This window comes from Sinohyriopsis cumingii, chromosome 18 (genome assembly GCF_028554795.1).
Source record: "Sinohyriopsis cumingii isolate HCF-2022 chromosome 18, ASM2855479v2, whole genome shotgun sequence".
Lineage (NCBI taxonomy): Eukaryota > Metazoa > Mollusca > Bivalvia > Unionida > Unionidae > Sinohyriopsis > Sinohyriopsis cumingii.
In genome coordinates this window covers 81,817,506-81,834,620 of record NC_142978.1, presented here as the reverse complement: position 1 = coordinate 81,834,620, position 17,115 = coordinate 81,817,506, and the positions used below count along the sequence as shown (strand labels likewise).

Here is a 17,115-nt window from a genome sequence, read left to right as displayed (position 1 = left end):
TTATACCTCCATCACTGCACATTCTTAATTTTATATATGGACATATCTGAACTTCATTCAATTATAGCCGTTATTTGAAAATATGGTACTAATCATTCAAAGAGATGTCTGTATAGTTGCCATTTGTCAAACTTTATGTACAAATGATATAATATGCATAATATATTTCTGACATGTAATAGAAATTCATTTCTTTTTTTGTGTGTAAATGAGCCATATTTGGTACTTCATTGTTAAATCAACAGTTGTAGATGAATGATTCAGTTGCAACAAAAGGATATTGATCACTGTATCTCCTGTTCTGGCCTACCAAGAATAAATCCTCTTTTTGAAACCTGAAAAGTGTCTCTGTCAAGCCTTTTAAATTTGAAATCTTGGTTCAATTAGAGAAATTAAATAATTTTGCAAAGGAAATGGATCTGGTGTCGTTATCTGCATACAAGAACAGAAGAAAAGCCTTCTACACCAGCTGGGTTTTGAAAGGATGAGTAATTGTTATTGTTTAAAAAGCTAAATCTGATCATACAATACCCTTCACTCTCATAATAAAACAATTGCTAAGCGATTTCTGTTAAGTGATCAACGACATGCTTTTACCAATTGTTCAGTTATTAAAAGCATTTTACCAAAAGCACTTGCTTAGGTTTAACAATAGTGGACACTCGTTTTCAGTATCCAGTAGTACCATCTCTACTACTACTACTGTAGATGCAGTTCCAATGCATGTGGCATAGTGTGCTGCTACTGTGATGACAATGACGATAAACAAGAAAGTTTTCTTTATTTATCAAAAGTTATTCATCATACACACATTTGATGATATATGGAAGGGGGGGGGGGGCTATTTGCAAATAACAAAACTCCCCTCATAACAATGGGACTGAAGCTATATTAGACAAAATGTATTTCCATTAAATCAAGCTTTCTTTTTCTTGAAAAGCAGTGTGTTGAAATCATCTCTGATATTATCGAGTGACATGACAGTCAAATTAGCTATTGTGGCAGCCATAATGGATGCAAGATTGGCAACTTTTTCATTGAGGGCAAACAGGGCACTATCCAAAGACTTTTGCTATAAAAACTATGTTGAAATGATCATCACTAATGAGAAGATTTCCATTATGTTCATTGTGGCAGTTATATTTGAGGCCATATTGGCACCATATTCATTCAGAAGCAACTAGATATGATTCTGGTGAGAGAAAAAAGTCTATATGACTTTCCAATTAGGAGAGGTAATATCAAGGTTTTCAAAATTGCTGCCATGGTGGCATTACTGTATTTCAGATGAAAACCATTTTTACCTCGTACCAGCAAAACAATAAAACTATGGGTGATAAACTGCTTCTACAACTTTCCATTTAGGAGAAACAAGATTTTCAATATAATAATAATAAAAATAATGAAGACTTTGTATATCGCCTAATCTTTAGAAGCTCTAAGCGCTTTACAACATTAGACCACACCTACAAGATAAAAAACAATGATATGATTTCAAAAACAAACACCATGAAATTAGAAAACATTAAAAAACATGCTGAGAATATTATAGGTAGGAAAAATTATTAGGTCTTTAAGTTTGTTCTTGCAGTCGAAATAGGTGAGTTTTGAGAGACCTCTTGAATGTGATCACTGTGTCTAATTCAGTGGGCAATTCATTCCACGTTGCTGGGCCCTGTAACGCTGTCCATATGACTTTGTTTTCATACTTGGAATAATGAGTACATAGCCACTAGTGTGGTGCAAGCATTTGCTCAGAAGTATAAAAAAAATGAGATTTTCCAGAAGGCAGCCACATTTGGACATCACGTTGGCACTATCTTCATTCAAGAACAACTAGACACCAAAAAAAGGTCTTTTAATGAAAACCCATGTCATAATTACTTTCATTTCTGGAGCACTGTTAACAAGATTTTCAATGGTTTATTTAGAGGAGAACAAGTCATCCTATAATCTTTACTAGTCTGTGACCAGTGGAGCCAACTTTTTTGCAAATCCTACCTTACTTTACTACATGAAGAAATTGCACCCCCACCACCATCCTTGTGTGAAACTCCTGGAAAAATTATTTTAACTAAGTTGGACTCAACCACTTGAATATAGAAAAATCACTGACAGTCAGATATATTGTGAAATCATTATTATTTGTGGGTTATTATTCTCCATGGATCTCATTATATGCTACTAACTGCAAATTCAAAGACATGAGGAACACTGCTCCTTTTGTACAAAACCACATGACATTACTATAGCCACAAACAAGTCACTTCTGCAAACCGTGAAAATTGACATGAATGAAATAAAATACACATTATGAAAAATAAATCAAACAAGAATACACTGTTGCAAAACAACTGCTTACCTTGACGATGGGAGAGCTGAGATGGGATCATTAGTCTTGTGCCTTGATCAGTGTGTTGTATCTGTAGAGTTATTGGCTGTGATGTCATGGCTGCTGGGACAGTAGAAAATGGAGTGCCTGGAATAGGGTAAGAAAGTTGTTAAAACACGAGTCCTTCACAGAGAATGATCAACGATTGCCAAAAAATTTTCCAAGGACTACTGACAAATTGATTTCTTTCATCCTGTTATCCTTTGTAACTAAACAGTACTCAAACCTCTGATATTTTTGATGAAACTTTAATATACCAAATTTAAAGGAATATTTCTTACCTATTGCGCATTTGTCATGGAGTCTTTTTTTAGCCTCCAGACAATACAACATATATGGCAAAACATAAATGCTTCTTTTCTGTCACATTCTTCACTTGACTTTTTTCTGAAAACATAGCCACTGTGTAACCTTTACCTCATCTTTGGATGATGAAGGCTTCACTGGTTCAATAACGATACTATTATCATCATCAGTCATAAATGCGGTCCAAGAGATAATTTTGTTTATTTTGGATCTATTTTAATTTTTTTGCCTTGGACACCATTTTCAGTTGAACGCTGACAGATCTTGGAACAATGCAAGGCATACAACTGAGAGAAATGATATTGTTGCTTCATTGTGTGACAGGTGCACATAAAATAATAGTTTCTCGTGAGAATCACTTTAAAATCGCGCGTTTATTTTCTGCCTCTTTCTTGGGAGGGGTGATTATACGGTTCTAACATTCTGCTGCCACAAATGAAACGAGTTACAGGTCACATAAGGTCAGCTTCATGCTCCACACTCAATTGTAAACCTATGTATTATAACATTAGTGCAAGAAACGGATGTGTGCATGTTTTCCCTGTTTGGGAGAATTGTAATCTAGCCATTAAAGTAGTTGGACCAAACCTTAATTTTGTGTTAATCAGCAAAATACAATATTGAGGTGCTTCAATTTATGTACTGGCGACGATTTTTGCATGTCCAATTGGAAAAGTCTGCGTATTTGATGCACGACGCATGGGTAGATAAAACATGGATATTGCATGAAGTTTCACACTGAAGATCCATGTCTATGCCACCATTCGTGCAAGAATACTATTAATAACGAGGTTTTCAAGATGGACACTATGGTGCTCTGCTGAAGGTCAGCTGAGTACCACTTCCATTCAACACCTTCTCTATTGTTCTGAGTGTTTTAATGAAAACCAAATGACATAATCATCCATTCTGGGGGACTAGTTACAAGGACGATTAGCAATAACAAGCTTTCAAAATGGCTGCCATGGTGGAAATAATGAAGGTCAGATAGACACCGTTTTATTAAGGACCAACCATACCTTGTCATGAATGTGGATTTAAAGTATCATGGCAATCGAGGAAGTTTAGAACATGTAGCTGACAACAAAAAGAAGACATTGGAAGAAAGACAATAGGCAGTACCAAAAACCCATCTGCTCTATGACCAGTAGAGCTAAAAATGGCTGTATGATGCCAATTACAAGCAAATACCTACAAAACATAGAGAACTGCAGACAAATCTTGGGAAGATAAACTCTGCCTTCGAAAAAATGATAGAAATATAAATAATTTAAAATGATCCTCCACAGTATAGTAGCTTTGACAACTACTAATCCTTCCAACAAATACAATAAACCCGATATAGACTCTACAAAATACAAAGAGAGCTAGCTTTTGGTAATTGATATCCATCTCCATTATTGGAAGAAAAGAAAATCCAACTCTTTGAACATCTAATGTCGCAAACATAATAATCAAAATGAGAATGAAGAGAGATAGTTGTTAATCTTTGAACCATGACAATTACACTACTTTAATATTTCACCGCTAAAATGAATTTAATTATGGACAATTATCCAACTTCCAGCTGGGCTATAAATGAAGCTCTTAAATATGAAGCTTCTGACCAGAAGATTTTTTGATAATATAAATGATACCTTTCCCATGCCGGGCTTTGAAATTTTGATGTAAATTCTTGTCAACAGCTAATATCAGTGTTGACAATGGCTGCATCAGCCTCGATTTCTGTAGAACATCCATTAAGAGTTACGTCCATGTTAAATATACATTTAGTAGGCCATGATAATTCGGAAATCTGTGTTATCTCAAAGTTGTGTATTACACAACCTTCTGAGCATGTCCTGTTGTTGCAAGTAATACTATAATTGTTCAAGTCCAAGTATGCAGAAAGAATTTCAGAGTAAATTCTCTTTTCTTAAACAGCAGTGGTTGTCATTTGGAATTTATTTCTTTTACTGCCTTGGATTACTGTAACAACAGGAAAAATGTATGCCGCACAGAGGTAAAAATAATGTGACATTCATTCAGTCTTTGAAATAAAGTGATGTGTTGTGAATATGATCTTAAACTATACAACAGTGAAGAACACAAACAAAGTTTAGTAAAATTCAAAAAAACCAGAATATTGCTGAAACATTTATCACAAGTAATTAAATATTAAGTATTCTGAATGAATACCAATTTTGAATTTACCGACGTACCAATACTCAAATGAGTAACTGAAATAAATCTTCATATTAAAACTGAACATAGCTAAAAGACAGATTATACCTCAGACATTAAGATAGGAATGAGTAATTTTAACTTAAATTTTTTTTAAAAACACGCATGAGGGTCAAAAGTTCTCTAAAACGTTCCAAGTTGTGATCAAAATCGGATCTATTGTTAGAATTGTATCAAGCACATGTCAAGCATCAGTACACCAGAATTCCCATGAAGAAAACCTATGTCTTGAACTCAAATAAAAAAAACCAACCCACAAAACAAATAAACAAATACATGAGCCAGGTAGGCCCAACCTACTACCCAAAATTAATGAAGAAAGGTTAATCACAATATACAAATTAAGTATACATAACTGAAGTAAAAATTCCTGTTATATCTACTTTCTACTGATCATAACCTCAATCAGTAGGCTACACTGTTTCAGCTGAATCTGGAATACATATTAATTTTTACAATGGTGATAAGAAACCATAGAAGCAGACCAAATATTTCTAAATACACAAGTAATAAATATACCTTGTAGAAAAATTGTTATGGTCAAATGCATAGTAAACAAATACATTTCTTCATTCGGTATCCAATTCTGTATCACTCAATATTAAAATCTTTCAATTCAATCACTTTGTTCAATTCTAAATCATTTCCCAATCCCCTCCATGGAGATGCACAACACATACTGATAGTCACTATGATGAGTACTTAAACACAGAATAAGTGTCAAGGAAATTAACTATCCCACTGTGATGACCAGAAAACAAAATCATGTGAGCTGTGATGTGCCTCACCATCAAATGTAAATTTTTTAATACAAAGACATCTCTAAAATTTCTTCCAAAATAAGGTGTTTAATTTATTTTCTAGTGGGATCTATTTCAAAAAGCAACTCTTGAAAACAAAAATCCATCTAGTATTATCAGTACATTCTAAAGTATTGATAATCTTTGACTACATGTACAGTGGAACCCCGCTATAACGCGATGATCGGGGTACATAAAATCGGATCGCATTAAAAGCGGGGTCGCGTTAATGCGGGGTTTTACAATATTTAACTTTTTTTCCGAGAACATATATGTGTATACATGTACAATGATCAAAAGTCGGCTTATCATCAGATGAATGTTAACTGGAATGCATTAATTAAGATATATTCAAAATAATCGATGGCTAATATATTTATAGGTTATTACTGTGCATTAAAAACATTTACTAATTTTTATTTGTTTGAACGATAATACAGATTGACCGATAATACCAGACTATCGCTATATCATGAAAAGTGTATCAACACCGTATGCTACCGTGCCGTCGTGGCATGCAGTTCATCCATAATGGATGTAATTTCATTGAAAATCGTACAGATTTAAAATATTCAATAATTTTGTAATAGTCTGAATTCGTCGTGTAAAATATAGGATGAACAAAATATTGAAACCATTTACTTGCCGTCTGATATCGTACGGTCATTGCATGCAGCTATTCCTGGGTCTACATACGGTGTCTGTACAAATTTCATACTGCTAAAATTTTATCATATGTGACAACTGCAAGAATAATTAACAATCAATGCATGATTTCAGCGTGCAAATAACTTTTATTTCAGATTTTGTGAACATCAAAAGAAACATGTGAAAACTGCTAAATTAATCGTTGCGCAAAGTGCAAAGTCAGTGTGGTTCCAAATTTAAATTTCATCATTTCTTGAAAAATATATCCAATGACGTTTGCTTCTTTGCCGTGAACTGTTGGGTTCTAGCAAAGTCAAGAATGTTTCTTAATTGAAGGACTTTGACGCTGTCAACATCTTGTGTTTCCAGCCACCTTAAACTTGCTTCTAAATGTACTACTGCTTCAGACACTTTTGGTGGGGGAGTTGGGGTGCCATCGTCATCGTTATCATTATCGTCACTGGTTTCAGGTTCTGATTGTGCAGCTTCATTCTTCCTGCTGACATTTGTAACAATTTCGTCATCTGATATGTGTTCGTATATAAGGCAGATGTCATCTACTGAATACCAGTTAAGGATATCATGATGACTGTGCTCGTAATTTTTTGAGTGCTTCTTCTGCTAAACGTACGTCGTCTTCAGTGAATCCTGTAAATTCAAGCTCATCGTCACTATCATTTTGTGTCGAGGGCGTAAAAGCTGGCCCAAGACCCTTTATCCAGCATCGTTCAATGCAGCGTGCAGTGATAGCATCCCAGGCTTTACCTCCAAGGTGACATACTTCTTTTAAGTTGAGTAATGCCAATGATGTGTCGACGGATGCGTTATTATATGCTACCATTCCCTTTATCATTTCACGGCGATAATTTTGTTTAAATACGGAAATTATGCCTTGGTCAAGTGACTGGATTTCTGACGTAGTGTTTTTCAGGAGGTACGAAACTTTGATCTTGCCATCACTGCTGACAAGATTTTCCGCTGGGGGGTGGGCAGGGCAATTATCCAGCAGGAGGAGAGCTTTTTCCTCCAGCTTGAGTTTTCGTAAATGAGCCCGAACATCTGGAACGAATGTTTTGTGAAACCAGTCGTCAAATATGGAGCTATTCATCCAAGCATTCTTGCTGTTAGAAGTGCCTTCATATTTACATGATGAAAACATCTGGGAGCTTTCGATTTTCCAATCATCAGAGGTCTGACTTTGTGGCTGCCAGACTTGTTAACACAAAATAAGAGAGTCACTCTGTCCTTCCTCTTCTTGAAGCCTTCTCGTTTGTGACTGTCAGTCTTGGTTGCAAGGGTGCGATCGGGTAACATTTTATAACATAAACCAGTCTCATCGCAGTTGTAAACTTGGTCGGCTCTGTAGCAACCGTCCTCCAGCAACTTTTTAAGCCCAATCGGGTAGGAATTGGCAGCCTCTTTGTCAGCGGAGCGGATTTCCCCAGACACAAGAACTTGGCTGATAGCGTGCCTTTTCTTGAATCTGTCTAGCCAGCCATTACTCGCCTTAAATTTGGAATCATCTCCATTGATACGGCGATCAAATTTCTCTGCTTGGGCTTTCAGAATTGGGCCAGAAATTGGAACACCTTCTGAGCGAGCTTGTACAAACCATTGGTACAAAGCTGAATCTAGGACATTGTCATTAGCTAACTTAACCCTTTTACGCTGTAAACCAGTTTCCTCTTCAAGAATGTTGGGTAGACTACGGAGCTTTCCTTCATCTGTTTTCCACCCTCGCAAAGTGGACTCGCTGATTCCTAGATCTCTGGCAAGCTGAGTTTGTTGTTTGCCCTTCTTTAGTTGATCTAGGGCATACAGTTTCTCTTTAGCAGAAAACGACTTGCGTTTTTGAACTTGCTTTTCCATAACAGTAAAATATTTTTTTATATAAGCAAACAACGTACACAGATAAAGCTCGATAACTAAGTAATGAAGGCCTGCAATGGTTACGAATCACTTTTTATATAAAACAAAATTAAGCTGAATGGATGTACAATTTCATACCCTTTTAATTTACAGATAATAAAGTGGATATTATTTACTTTCAACTGTTTGTTGTTTGATCACACTGCCAAGCACAGCATACATGTTGGCGGCTTTCGTCCTTTGATGTTTATTAAATTGTGCGACTCTTGTATCAACCACAGCTTTGTCTGCTGCTTGGCTGCGATTGCAGTTAAATAAGAAGCCCATGTCGGCTATTGTTTGAGCAACGACTGTATACAGAATTCATGGAAGACAATCACAAAGACGATTTACTGGCTTTACTCATGGATCCGTAATAAGTAACACTTCCGATAATGTTTACTTCGGCTTAACAATTCAAAAACCTAATGAAACCAGTTTTCTCTTCTAGAGTAGAATACGGAGCTTCACCACAACCTGTTCAAATTGATAAATTTCAGAAGCCAAGCATTGTACACACTATTTCTCGTACGTTATATATATCGTATTATTTTAGAATTCATACACGATCACTTCTCCAAAATCACTTAAAGAACCTGGATAAATTGTTAAGTTCCGATCATTTATTATTAAAAGTCATACGCGAATTCTTCCACCAAATTATAATAAACGTTTTACACACTATTTCTTGTACGTTAAACAAATATTTTCACGGTCCGATAAAAATACACGTAAATGAATTTCAAATTTCAGGAACCATGCCACGATCATATTATTTTAAAAGTCACAACTAATCTCATGCCCAAAATGAAGTTAATTTCTTGTTTTGTCTTTTTTTACTTTTCTCCAAATTTTTTTTCTCCATGTGTGAATGAAAATACGAAATTTCGGGAGCCATGCTACGACCCCGTTATATCCGAATTCGCGTTATGGTGGGGCGCGTTATAGCGGGGTTCCACTGTACATGTTCAATCTCTTTAAAACTAATACTTACCCTGTGGCACCACTCTAGCCTGTATAGGGGGCTGAGCTGCATTTACAGCACTTGAACTGGACAAAGGTGTAACTGGCGTGGCAAAGACCGCAGCAACAGGTTGGGGCTGGGATTGAACTACACTGTATAGTAACCCTGCTGAGGAACTCGTCACAGCAATTGTTCGAGGTGAGGGCTGTATTTCCATAGGCTGCACTGGAGCTGAAGTGGGATGAATAGCAGGTGTGGCATTTAAAGACTCGGGATGCACACCTACTCTAACAGCTGTGGCATGTGCAAGACTAGGAACAGGAGAACTGGATCTCATCACACTGACTGGAGAAGATCTGTCAGACTGCAAAATACAATCAACAACCCACTAACATTTATCTGTACATTCTTGTTTGTGTACAAAGATGCAGTCTTCATTTTGCCACTGAAATCTAATCAGACACAAACCAGATTTTTGGTCTCAAAACATACCCAACAGCTGACACGCAGACTATGTTATGACTGCATATAAATCCAATTAGGTCATCTACAGTGTAAATGAATTACACTCTACTGGTTAAAATAGAATTTCCGAGAATTCAAGATAATAAAATCATGTCTTTTTAACTGCTGAGTGTTTCAATCATGTCCAATATTTCTGAGCAGTATCAATATCTTCTCATTTACAGCTGTCATTACATTTGTTTTTAAGATCAGCACCATTTTCATTTAGGACCAAAAAGACATCATTAGAAGACTTCTGGTGACACCCTATTTGAATATCAAAGTACATTATGGGATAGTAGTGATAACAATATTTCCAAGATTGCTCTCATTGTGTCCATAATGCATGCAAGATCAGCACCATTTTCATGAAATTAGGACCAACAATAGATTATAACAAGTCCTCTAGTAAAACCCTATGCCGAAATGACCATCCAAATAAGAGAAGCACAGAGTGGTCTCAATATGAAAATAATGGGTCCATTAAGCAAAAAAAACCCCCAAAACAACACCAACTTTTACCCTTCTGCTCATGTGCGAGCCAAATACCCAATGAAAAACGATGTTTTTAACTAGGCATTAGGTTATTGGAAAATCACCAGTAAGTTGAAGTATTATTATTTATTCAGAAATAGCTTTCAAAACCAGAATTTCAGGCGAAAACAAGAAAAACTTCTAGGGGTTAATGTGGTAAGGAGGCACTAAAGTTTTTTTTTTTTTTTTATTACAATGGTAAATACTCTTTCAGTGTCAGTGATCTCCAACTGAGAAAGGCAGGTTATGTTCAACAAGAAAACTCACAAACAATGCTTCAGCATTAGTAGCTTGCAGAACTGCAGTAGGTGTTTTAAAAGTACTAGAGAACTGAAATCTGCTGGGTGCTCTTCATTTTTCCAATATCTATGTGCTTTCTCACATGGATGTACCACATGCCCACAGGGGCTCATATCATTCCTAACAATTGTAAGCAACAATATGAACCTCTGTGCACATTCCCAATTATAAAATTCACAGCATGCTACTGTATGAAAAGTAAAATGCACATTGACATTTGATGGCTGAATGCAAGGCCAATTTTTTGTGTACTCCAATCAATATTTCAATATGAACTTGAGCAAATTAAAAAGGTGTCTTCATTTGGTGTTTGTTTTATATAAAAAATCTTTTGAAATTATTTTTGAATTATGTTAAATTATAGTAACAAAAAATGTGTATACTTATGTGCAGACTACATTTTTATATGCATGACTTCAAACTGCAAGAGTTCTCCTGAATAATGGCCTTCTAAGTGCAAGAATTCATACAAATTGTGCACAAATCATGCAATGATAAAATAAAAATACCCTTACTTCTAAATTTATTATTAGATTATTTATTTTATGGTAACAAATAAAATCTGTATACTGCAGTGCAGACTACATTTTTATATGTGTGACTTTGAAATAAGTTGAGTTCTGATGCAGACCTGCCAACCCTGACGAGTCCATCTCAGTAAGGCAGTTGATTTTTTTCCTTATGATTGACCAGTTTTCAGTAAGGTGTAACAAAATATCAATAACTGCTACTGTAAAGCTGGAAAATGTAATTAAAAGTTTGACGCATCGACAATCAACATTATATTCAACTGAAAAGTTTGTAAAGTACATGTAGATTTTATTTACCACTAGTACAGACCACTAGTACAGTTGCACAAACTCTAGTTCCAAAATTTATGCAGCTCAATGGCTTTTTTCCATCTCTCAACTTGATGGAATTCTTGGAAATTCTTTTCCATTTCAAATGACGATGGCATTTATCTCCCACCACAAGACATACTCAAATTGGCACGTGATGCCAAATAAACGTAATTGTGTCCTTCCAGCTTTAATTCACAAGAATCTTAATACTCCTTTTTATTCTTCTATGTTGATCATTAACACTTTTCTATAAGCTTATTTTCCCTTTCGTCTTAAACATGCATCGCTTTCTGGACACCATTTTAAAAAAATTAAAAAAATCAACAGTTTTGTTCATGCAGACGTATCACATGAACAAATAGGTGCAGTTTAAAGAATTGGGGTGCTGGTGTAAAGCTAGCCTGGTTCCCTGACTAACTTCACTAATTCTACGATGAAACCTGGATCCAAATAAAACATGGATGAACCAATTATCCAGATTTTTCAGCAATGATCACTTATCCATAATTTTTTGCTTGTATGCTTAAATTCGTATTTTAGGGGTAATTTTTGTAAGACTTGTGGCAAAATTGTAAGAGCTGGCAGGTCTGCTGATGCATAACTGCCTTCCAAGTGCAAGAATTCACAATAATTTTGTGCGAATCACATGACTTGGGAACATCTCAGCTCTAAGATTATTAATACTCACACAGTGCAGAAAAAAGAAATGTGTTTACCTGTATACTTGGCGGTACAGAAAGAACTGGAAAACTTTTCAACCTTCCACTCTTCGGCCTTGCTGGTGTCTTGGGTTGAGTATCAATCTCCTCTATTAATTTCCTAGGGGTTTGTAATTTCTTGACTCTATGTGCTACAAAGGCTGACAAATCTCTCTCCATGTCTGCTAAGGCAGGAAACAAACATCTGATATCTATGTGCTGGAATGTAAGGAAATACAACCATCAAGACTGAAAAGATGATACAGATATTGCTAGAATGGCAAGATGAGGTGTTTACTCACAAACATGAAACCCTATGCAAACAGTACATGGATTCATACAAAGGAAAATATAAAAAAATTCGTGCCTAAAAATTAGGTCACAGAGACTAACTTTTGGTATGGTTCAGTTACTCTTCTTGAGATGCATCCAATTATAACATATTGCCAGAAGAACCCTAAAGCAAATGGTAGCTCAACAGCCACGAAAAATACTAATTTAGTGCATATAATGTCTACAGATAATTGCAACTTTTAACGACGAGTTGACATCAGTCCCTAAAACATCTGTCAATATCATTACAGGTGTTGGGTTGATTTATCTGAAACCTCATTCCTACAGATGGTTCTGATGCTGTAATGGCCAAAAAGAATTTTGTGGAAGTTTAAGAAAAGACTATTTCTTCCTTGTAACTGCAGTGTGTTGAAACCATTTATGAAATACTTGAGCAATAACAATATTTAATAATTAGCTGAACTGGTGGACAAATTGGAGGTCAGATTGGCACCATTTAGAACCAAGCAGACATCTTTTTAAGTCTTCTGGTGATAGCCTCATTTAAATAGGCCTACTTGTAAAAACCAGATGCATTTGGAAGTTGGAGAGATTATTTTTAACATGGCTACCATGGTGGCCACATTGAGGTTAAGTCTGCACTATTTATATTTAGAACCAACTAGAGACCCTGTCAAAATGACTTTCCATTTACAAGTAGCTACAACACGATTTTCAAGAGGGATACCATGACAGCCGCACTTGATAAACACTATTTTAATTTAAGACCTATAAGGCATTAATTATATGCAATCTTCTCGTGAAAACTCTATAGGGACATAACTTTCCATGGTTTTTTCATTAGAAATTAACTTGTATAAAACACGAGTTCTACATATGACAAATGATATTCTGTTAATGTACGTGAACCTGACATTGAGCCATAAGACTCACAAATTAGGCTTTCACACAGGCTGTGATAGGACACCAAATATGAATGAAATTATACATAGAAACTTTAGTGAATGTGCAGAAAGCAAATCGGATGCCTGCCCATTTCCACTGTACACTGAAACAAATGAAAATGCTCTCAGGATGCAGTGACATCTCCAGCAGGTTTGCAGGTAGATAAAGAAGAAACAGAGTCTGAGAGCTGAATATAATTTATCATCATTTATAACTTGTTTTAAGCGTGATACACAAACAATCAACAAAGCAACAAGAATAATTTCACCTGTAAATGTCTGTATGGTTATAATTGTTCAGAGATGGTTTTATTTCCAAACAGTATCTTTTTTGCAGCAAATACATAGAATGTTATACTGCTTTCCTTATAAAAACTGAACACTTAAGTCATCTACATAGTATTTTAAGCTGAGAATATTGACCTCCTCCTGTGTTTTCTCTACCTTCAGTTACAACCACAGCAAACCATTTCTTGTACAACAAGAGTACTAGAGGTCATGAGGAGAACTATAAAATTTAGACTGGAATATCAATATATTGAAAGGAATTTTTTATCAATCCTCAACACAGATTTTACTTACCTGGAATGGATCGTACTGCAGTGCTTGCAAAACACAAGATGCTGTGTAGTAGGTAATGCCTTCACATTTGAAAGGTGACACAATTGGCCTAGGGTCAAACATACTAGGGTGATTACATACTTTCCTCAGTTGCATTAAAATGTTGATCACACTCATAAAATGACCCGATGCAAGGGTTTCTTTGGTCCTGAAAAAAGAGAACATCCTCATGTTAGCACATTCTAATGTATTTTTAAAATACATCTTACATGACAAGTGTGCTACAATAAAATATTCTGGCACTTGTAAAATTAAAACATCAAGGTTTATCTTATCAAAACCAAACTTCCTCTATAGCTTGCATTGTTTATCAATGCATAAACAGGTAAAAAATAAGATGTAATGCTAGTTGTCAACGCTCCAATAAACAAGTGTCTGTGCTGTTCACTTTTCATTCGAGACTTTAAGTTCTCTTTCTCCAATGATGGAAAAGTTTTATTACATTGTCACACATCTTGAACATCGATGTTTGTTCCATTAATATGTTCACTCAAATGAAAAAGAGTCATACTCCCATTCTGAATTGCAAACACTACTAATTCCTAGTCAGCTGGGTCATGTTCCTTATTGAATTAGTCATCCTTTTGCATTGCAGTGTTGCCATTTCAATTTGCCTTTCAGTAGGTTTAGTGACCCATGACCTTTCAAAACATGGACCAGCTATCGAGCTGAGACTGGAAAAAACAAACTCTACATGAATTAGAATTATGCATGAAACTTTGTGAACAAAGACATTCTTTTTGTCAGCCTGCCTTGTAATTACTAAGTAAACAAAGCTGACATCTGCCTAACAGCCATACCCAAGAGCAGTTGGCCAAGAAATGTTTCAGCCGAATGTTTTTTGTTGAAATTTCTTCCAATGTTTACTGAACATGTTGTGAATTTTTTCTCTCTCTATATTGGACAATCTTTATGCCAGGACATGTTCTATAAAACTTAGCCCACTTCTGTTCATGTTATGTATACAAGATAAGAATTCTTTATTTTAAACTACCTAGTCTATATATCTAAATTAAAATGTAGATGTAAAATTAAAGTATTTTAAACAAAAAGATCATAAATATCTTAACTAAAAGTATTCTTTCACGCCAACATAGTCAGTAAGGAAGAGTAAAGTTACAAGGCCAACAATCTATGTCACAGGAAGCAATGCACTGCAGGAAACTTGAGCCACGATATTTGAACTGTCAATCTGAGGCAAGTTCATTTAATGTTAGTGTATTCTGAAGTTTTCATACAAAAATACCTAGTGCACCAAAACTTGGCTGGTTCCCAATATTATCTCTGCTGAATATTTGTTCCATGCGCTGCTGATAACTTCAAACACTGATGACCGGTTGAGGTGTGTGAAGAAAGTAAATGTCGTACAATACCCAGAGATAAATGATTAGCGGATAATCTACTGCCTTTTGTACAAACCACTGCTAACCCTAACCCTAACATAAAATTTAAAGCAAAATGTACTTTGAAGCAAAAATCCATCTTGGCATCTTCAAATTTCCAGAATGCAACGCTTCCGATGACTTAAGTTGTATTGATATATAATGTGACACTTCTTAACAGTTTTAGTTTTGCTGTTGATATGTCATTGACAAGTCCTTCTATCGCAGGTTGAAGGAAATTTGTAAGGATATGTGAACAATAAGGCATTAGAGAATGAAATCATCTATAATACACAAAAATCAGCACATATGGTCTATCAGCTGAACTTCTTTCAAATTACTATCTTCTCCCCCTGTACATCTCAATGGCCATCTCTTATGAATGTCACCAGTTGTACTTATTTGCGTCACATTTTGAAGTCCAATCAGTCAGATGAAGAAGATATGACAAAACACAAGTTTTGTGTACTTGAACAAACATGCTTCAATTTTGGAAATGTTTATTGATTATCAAAATTACATTATTCAAATCTTATTGCTGCATAGTGTATTCTGCTCCTCTATGGGCAAACTTAAGTGAATGCATGAAAAGAATTTATTGGTTATAACAATAGTCTTCGTTTTTGAATCAAGTCTTCCAAGATGGAACAGTGCCTCCAACAGGTTTGTAATTAATATGTATTCAGTATTGATGACGTGATAAGAAAGTACGTGTTCTCAATGACAAGAATATCTAATAGTAAGAACTTATCTTGTGTGTGTGCGTGTGATAAAGATTATTAATGCAGCTTTAACAACTTTTGAGTCATATTGTTACGATGTTTGCAGTGTGGCACTTTATAGTGATTGATGTCCAGCACTGGGGCATATTGCCACGGACATGTAGCCTGTGATGTCCCACCCAGTCACATTATCCTGACACCAGGACAACCAGTCCCAACACTAACCTCTTAATGCTGAGCGCATAGCGAGGCAGCTGTTAGTACCATTTTTGTAAATTTTTGGTATGACTCGGCTGGGGGTTTTGAACCATGACCTCCCACTTCCGAGGCTGAGGCTTGAACCACTAGGCTGCCGGAGTGGTGTAAATTTATCTTGAAATCTCTGTGGAACTCTTTAAATATGCTACATAATTTCTGCCAAACTTAACAAGATCATCTTGGTAAGGTAGTTTATTATTTTTCACAAGTTTCACCCGTTTTCAGGCCTAACAAAATAGGTAATACTACTGTAAAGTTGGAGAACATGTTCATAAAGTTTGTTATTCCAAACTGATGCATCAATGGTAATCATCATCTTCATCTGAACATTTTGCAATACACACTGACCTTATTTGCCTCTAGTACATTTGCACAACCTTCAGTTCCAAACCCTATGCAAGGACACGAGCAAGTTGCTTTCTCTCAATCCGATGTAATTCTTGGAATGTTTTTCTTTGTTGCACATAAGGGTAATTAGATCTACTACATGACATACTCAAATCAATAACAAAAACATAATTGTGTCCCTTCTTTTATTCAATATAATCTGAAAATTCCTTTTCATTCTTCTGTACTGATTAAAACTTTTTAAAAGGTTTCTTCCTTTCGTCTTTGCAACAAAACCTTAAGAATTGGCAGGTCAGGTGAAACAATGCTGACTTCAGAGCTTGATATTAGTGGAAAATTCACACAGATCATCTCAAGATGCAAATCCGCATGTAGTCGGCCAAGGGATGAACAATATATCCACATCACAGCCAATTATTAGGTCTAA

The 17,115-nt window shown here is 35.6% G+C and overlaps 1 protein-coding gene across 1 annotated transcript in view; it reads right to left on the bottom strand.

Annotated features, from left to right (window-relative positions):
• LOC149777156 (uncharacterized) overlaps positions 1-17,115 on the bottom strand; it is a 185,255-nt gene that overhangs the window by 97,281 nt on the left and 70,859 nt on the right. The window contains exons 21-24 of the mRNA XM_089941382.1: positions 13,940-14,126; positions 12,138-12,338; positions 9,272-9,605; positions 2,363-2,479 (exon numbers count right to left, since the gene is read on the bottom strand). Coding sequence (XP_089797508.1) covers positions 2,363-2,479; positions 9,272-9,605; positions 12,138-12,338; positions 13,940-14,126 — 839 coding nt within the window. The remainder of the gene's footprint in view (positions 1-2,362; positions 2,480-9,271; positions 9,606-12,137; positions 12,339-13,939; positions 14,127-17,115) is intronic.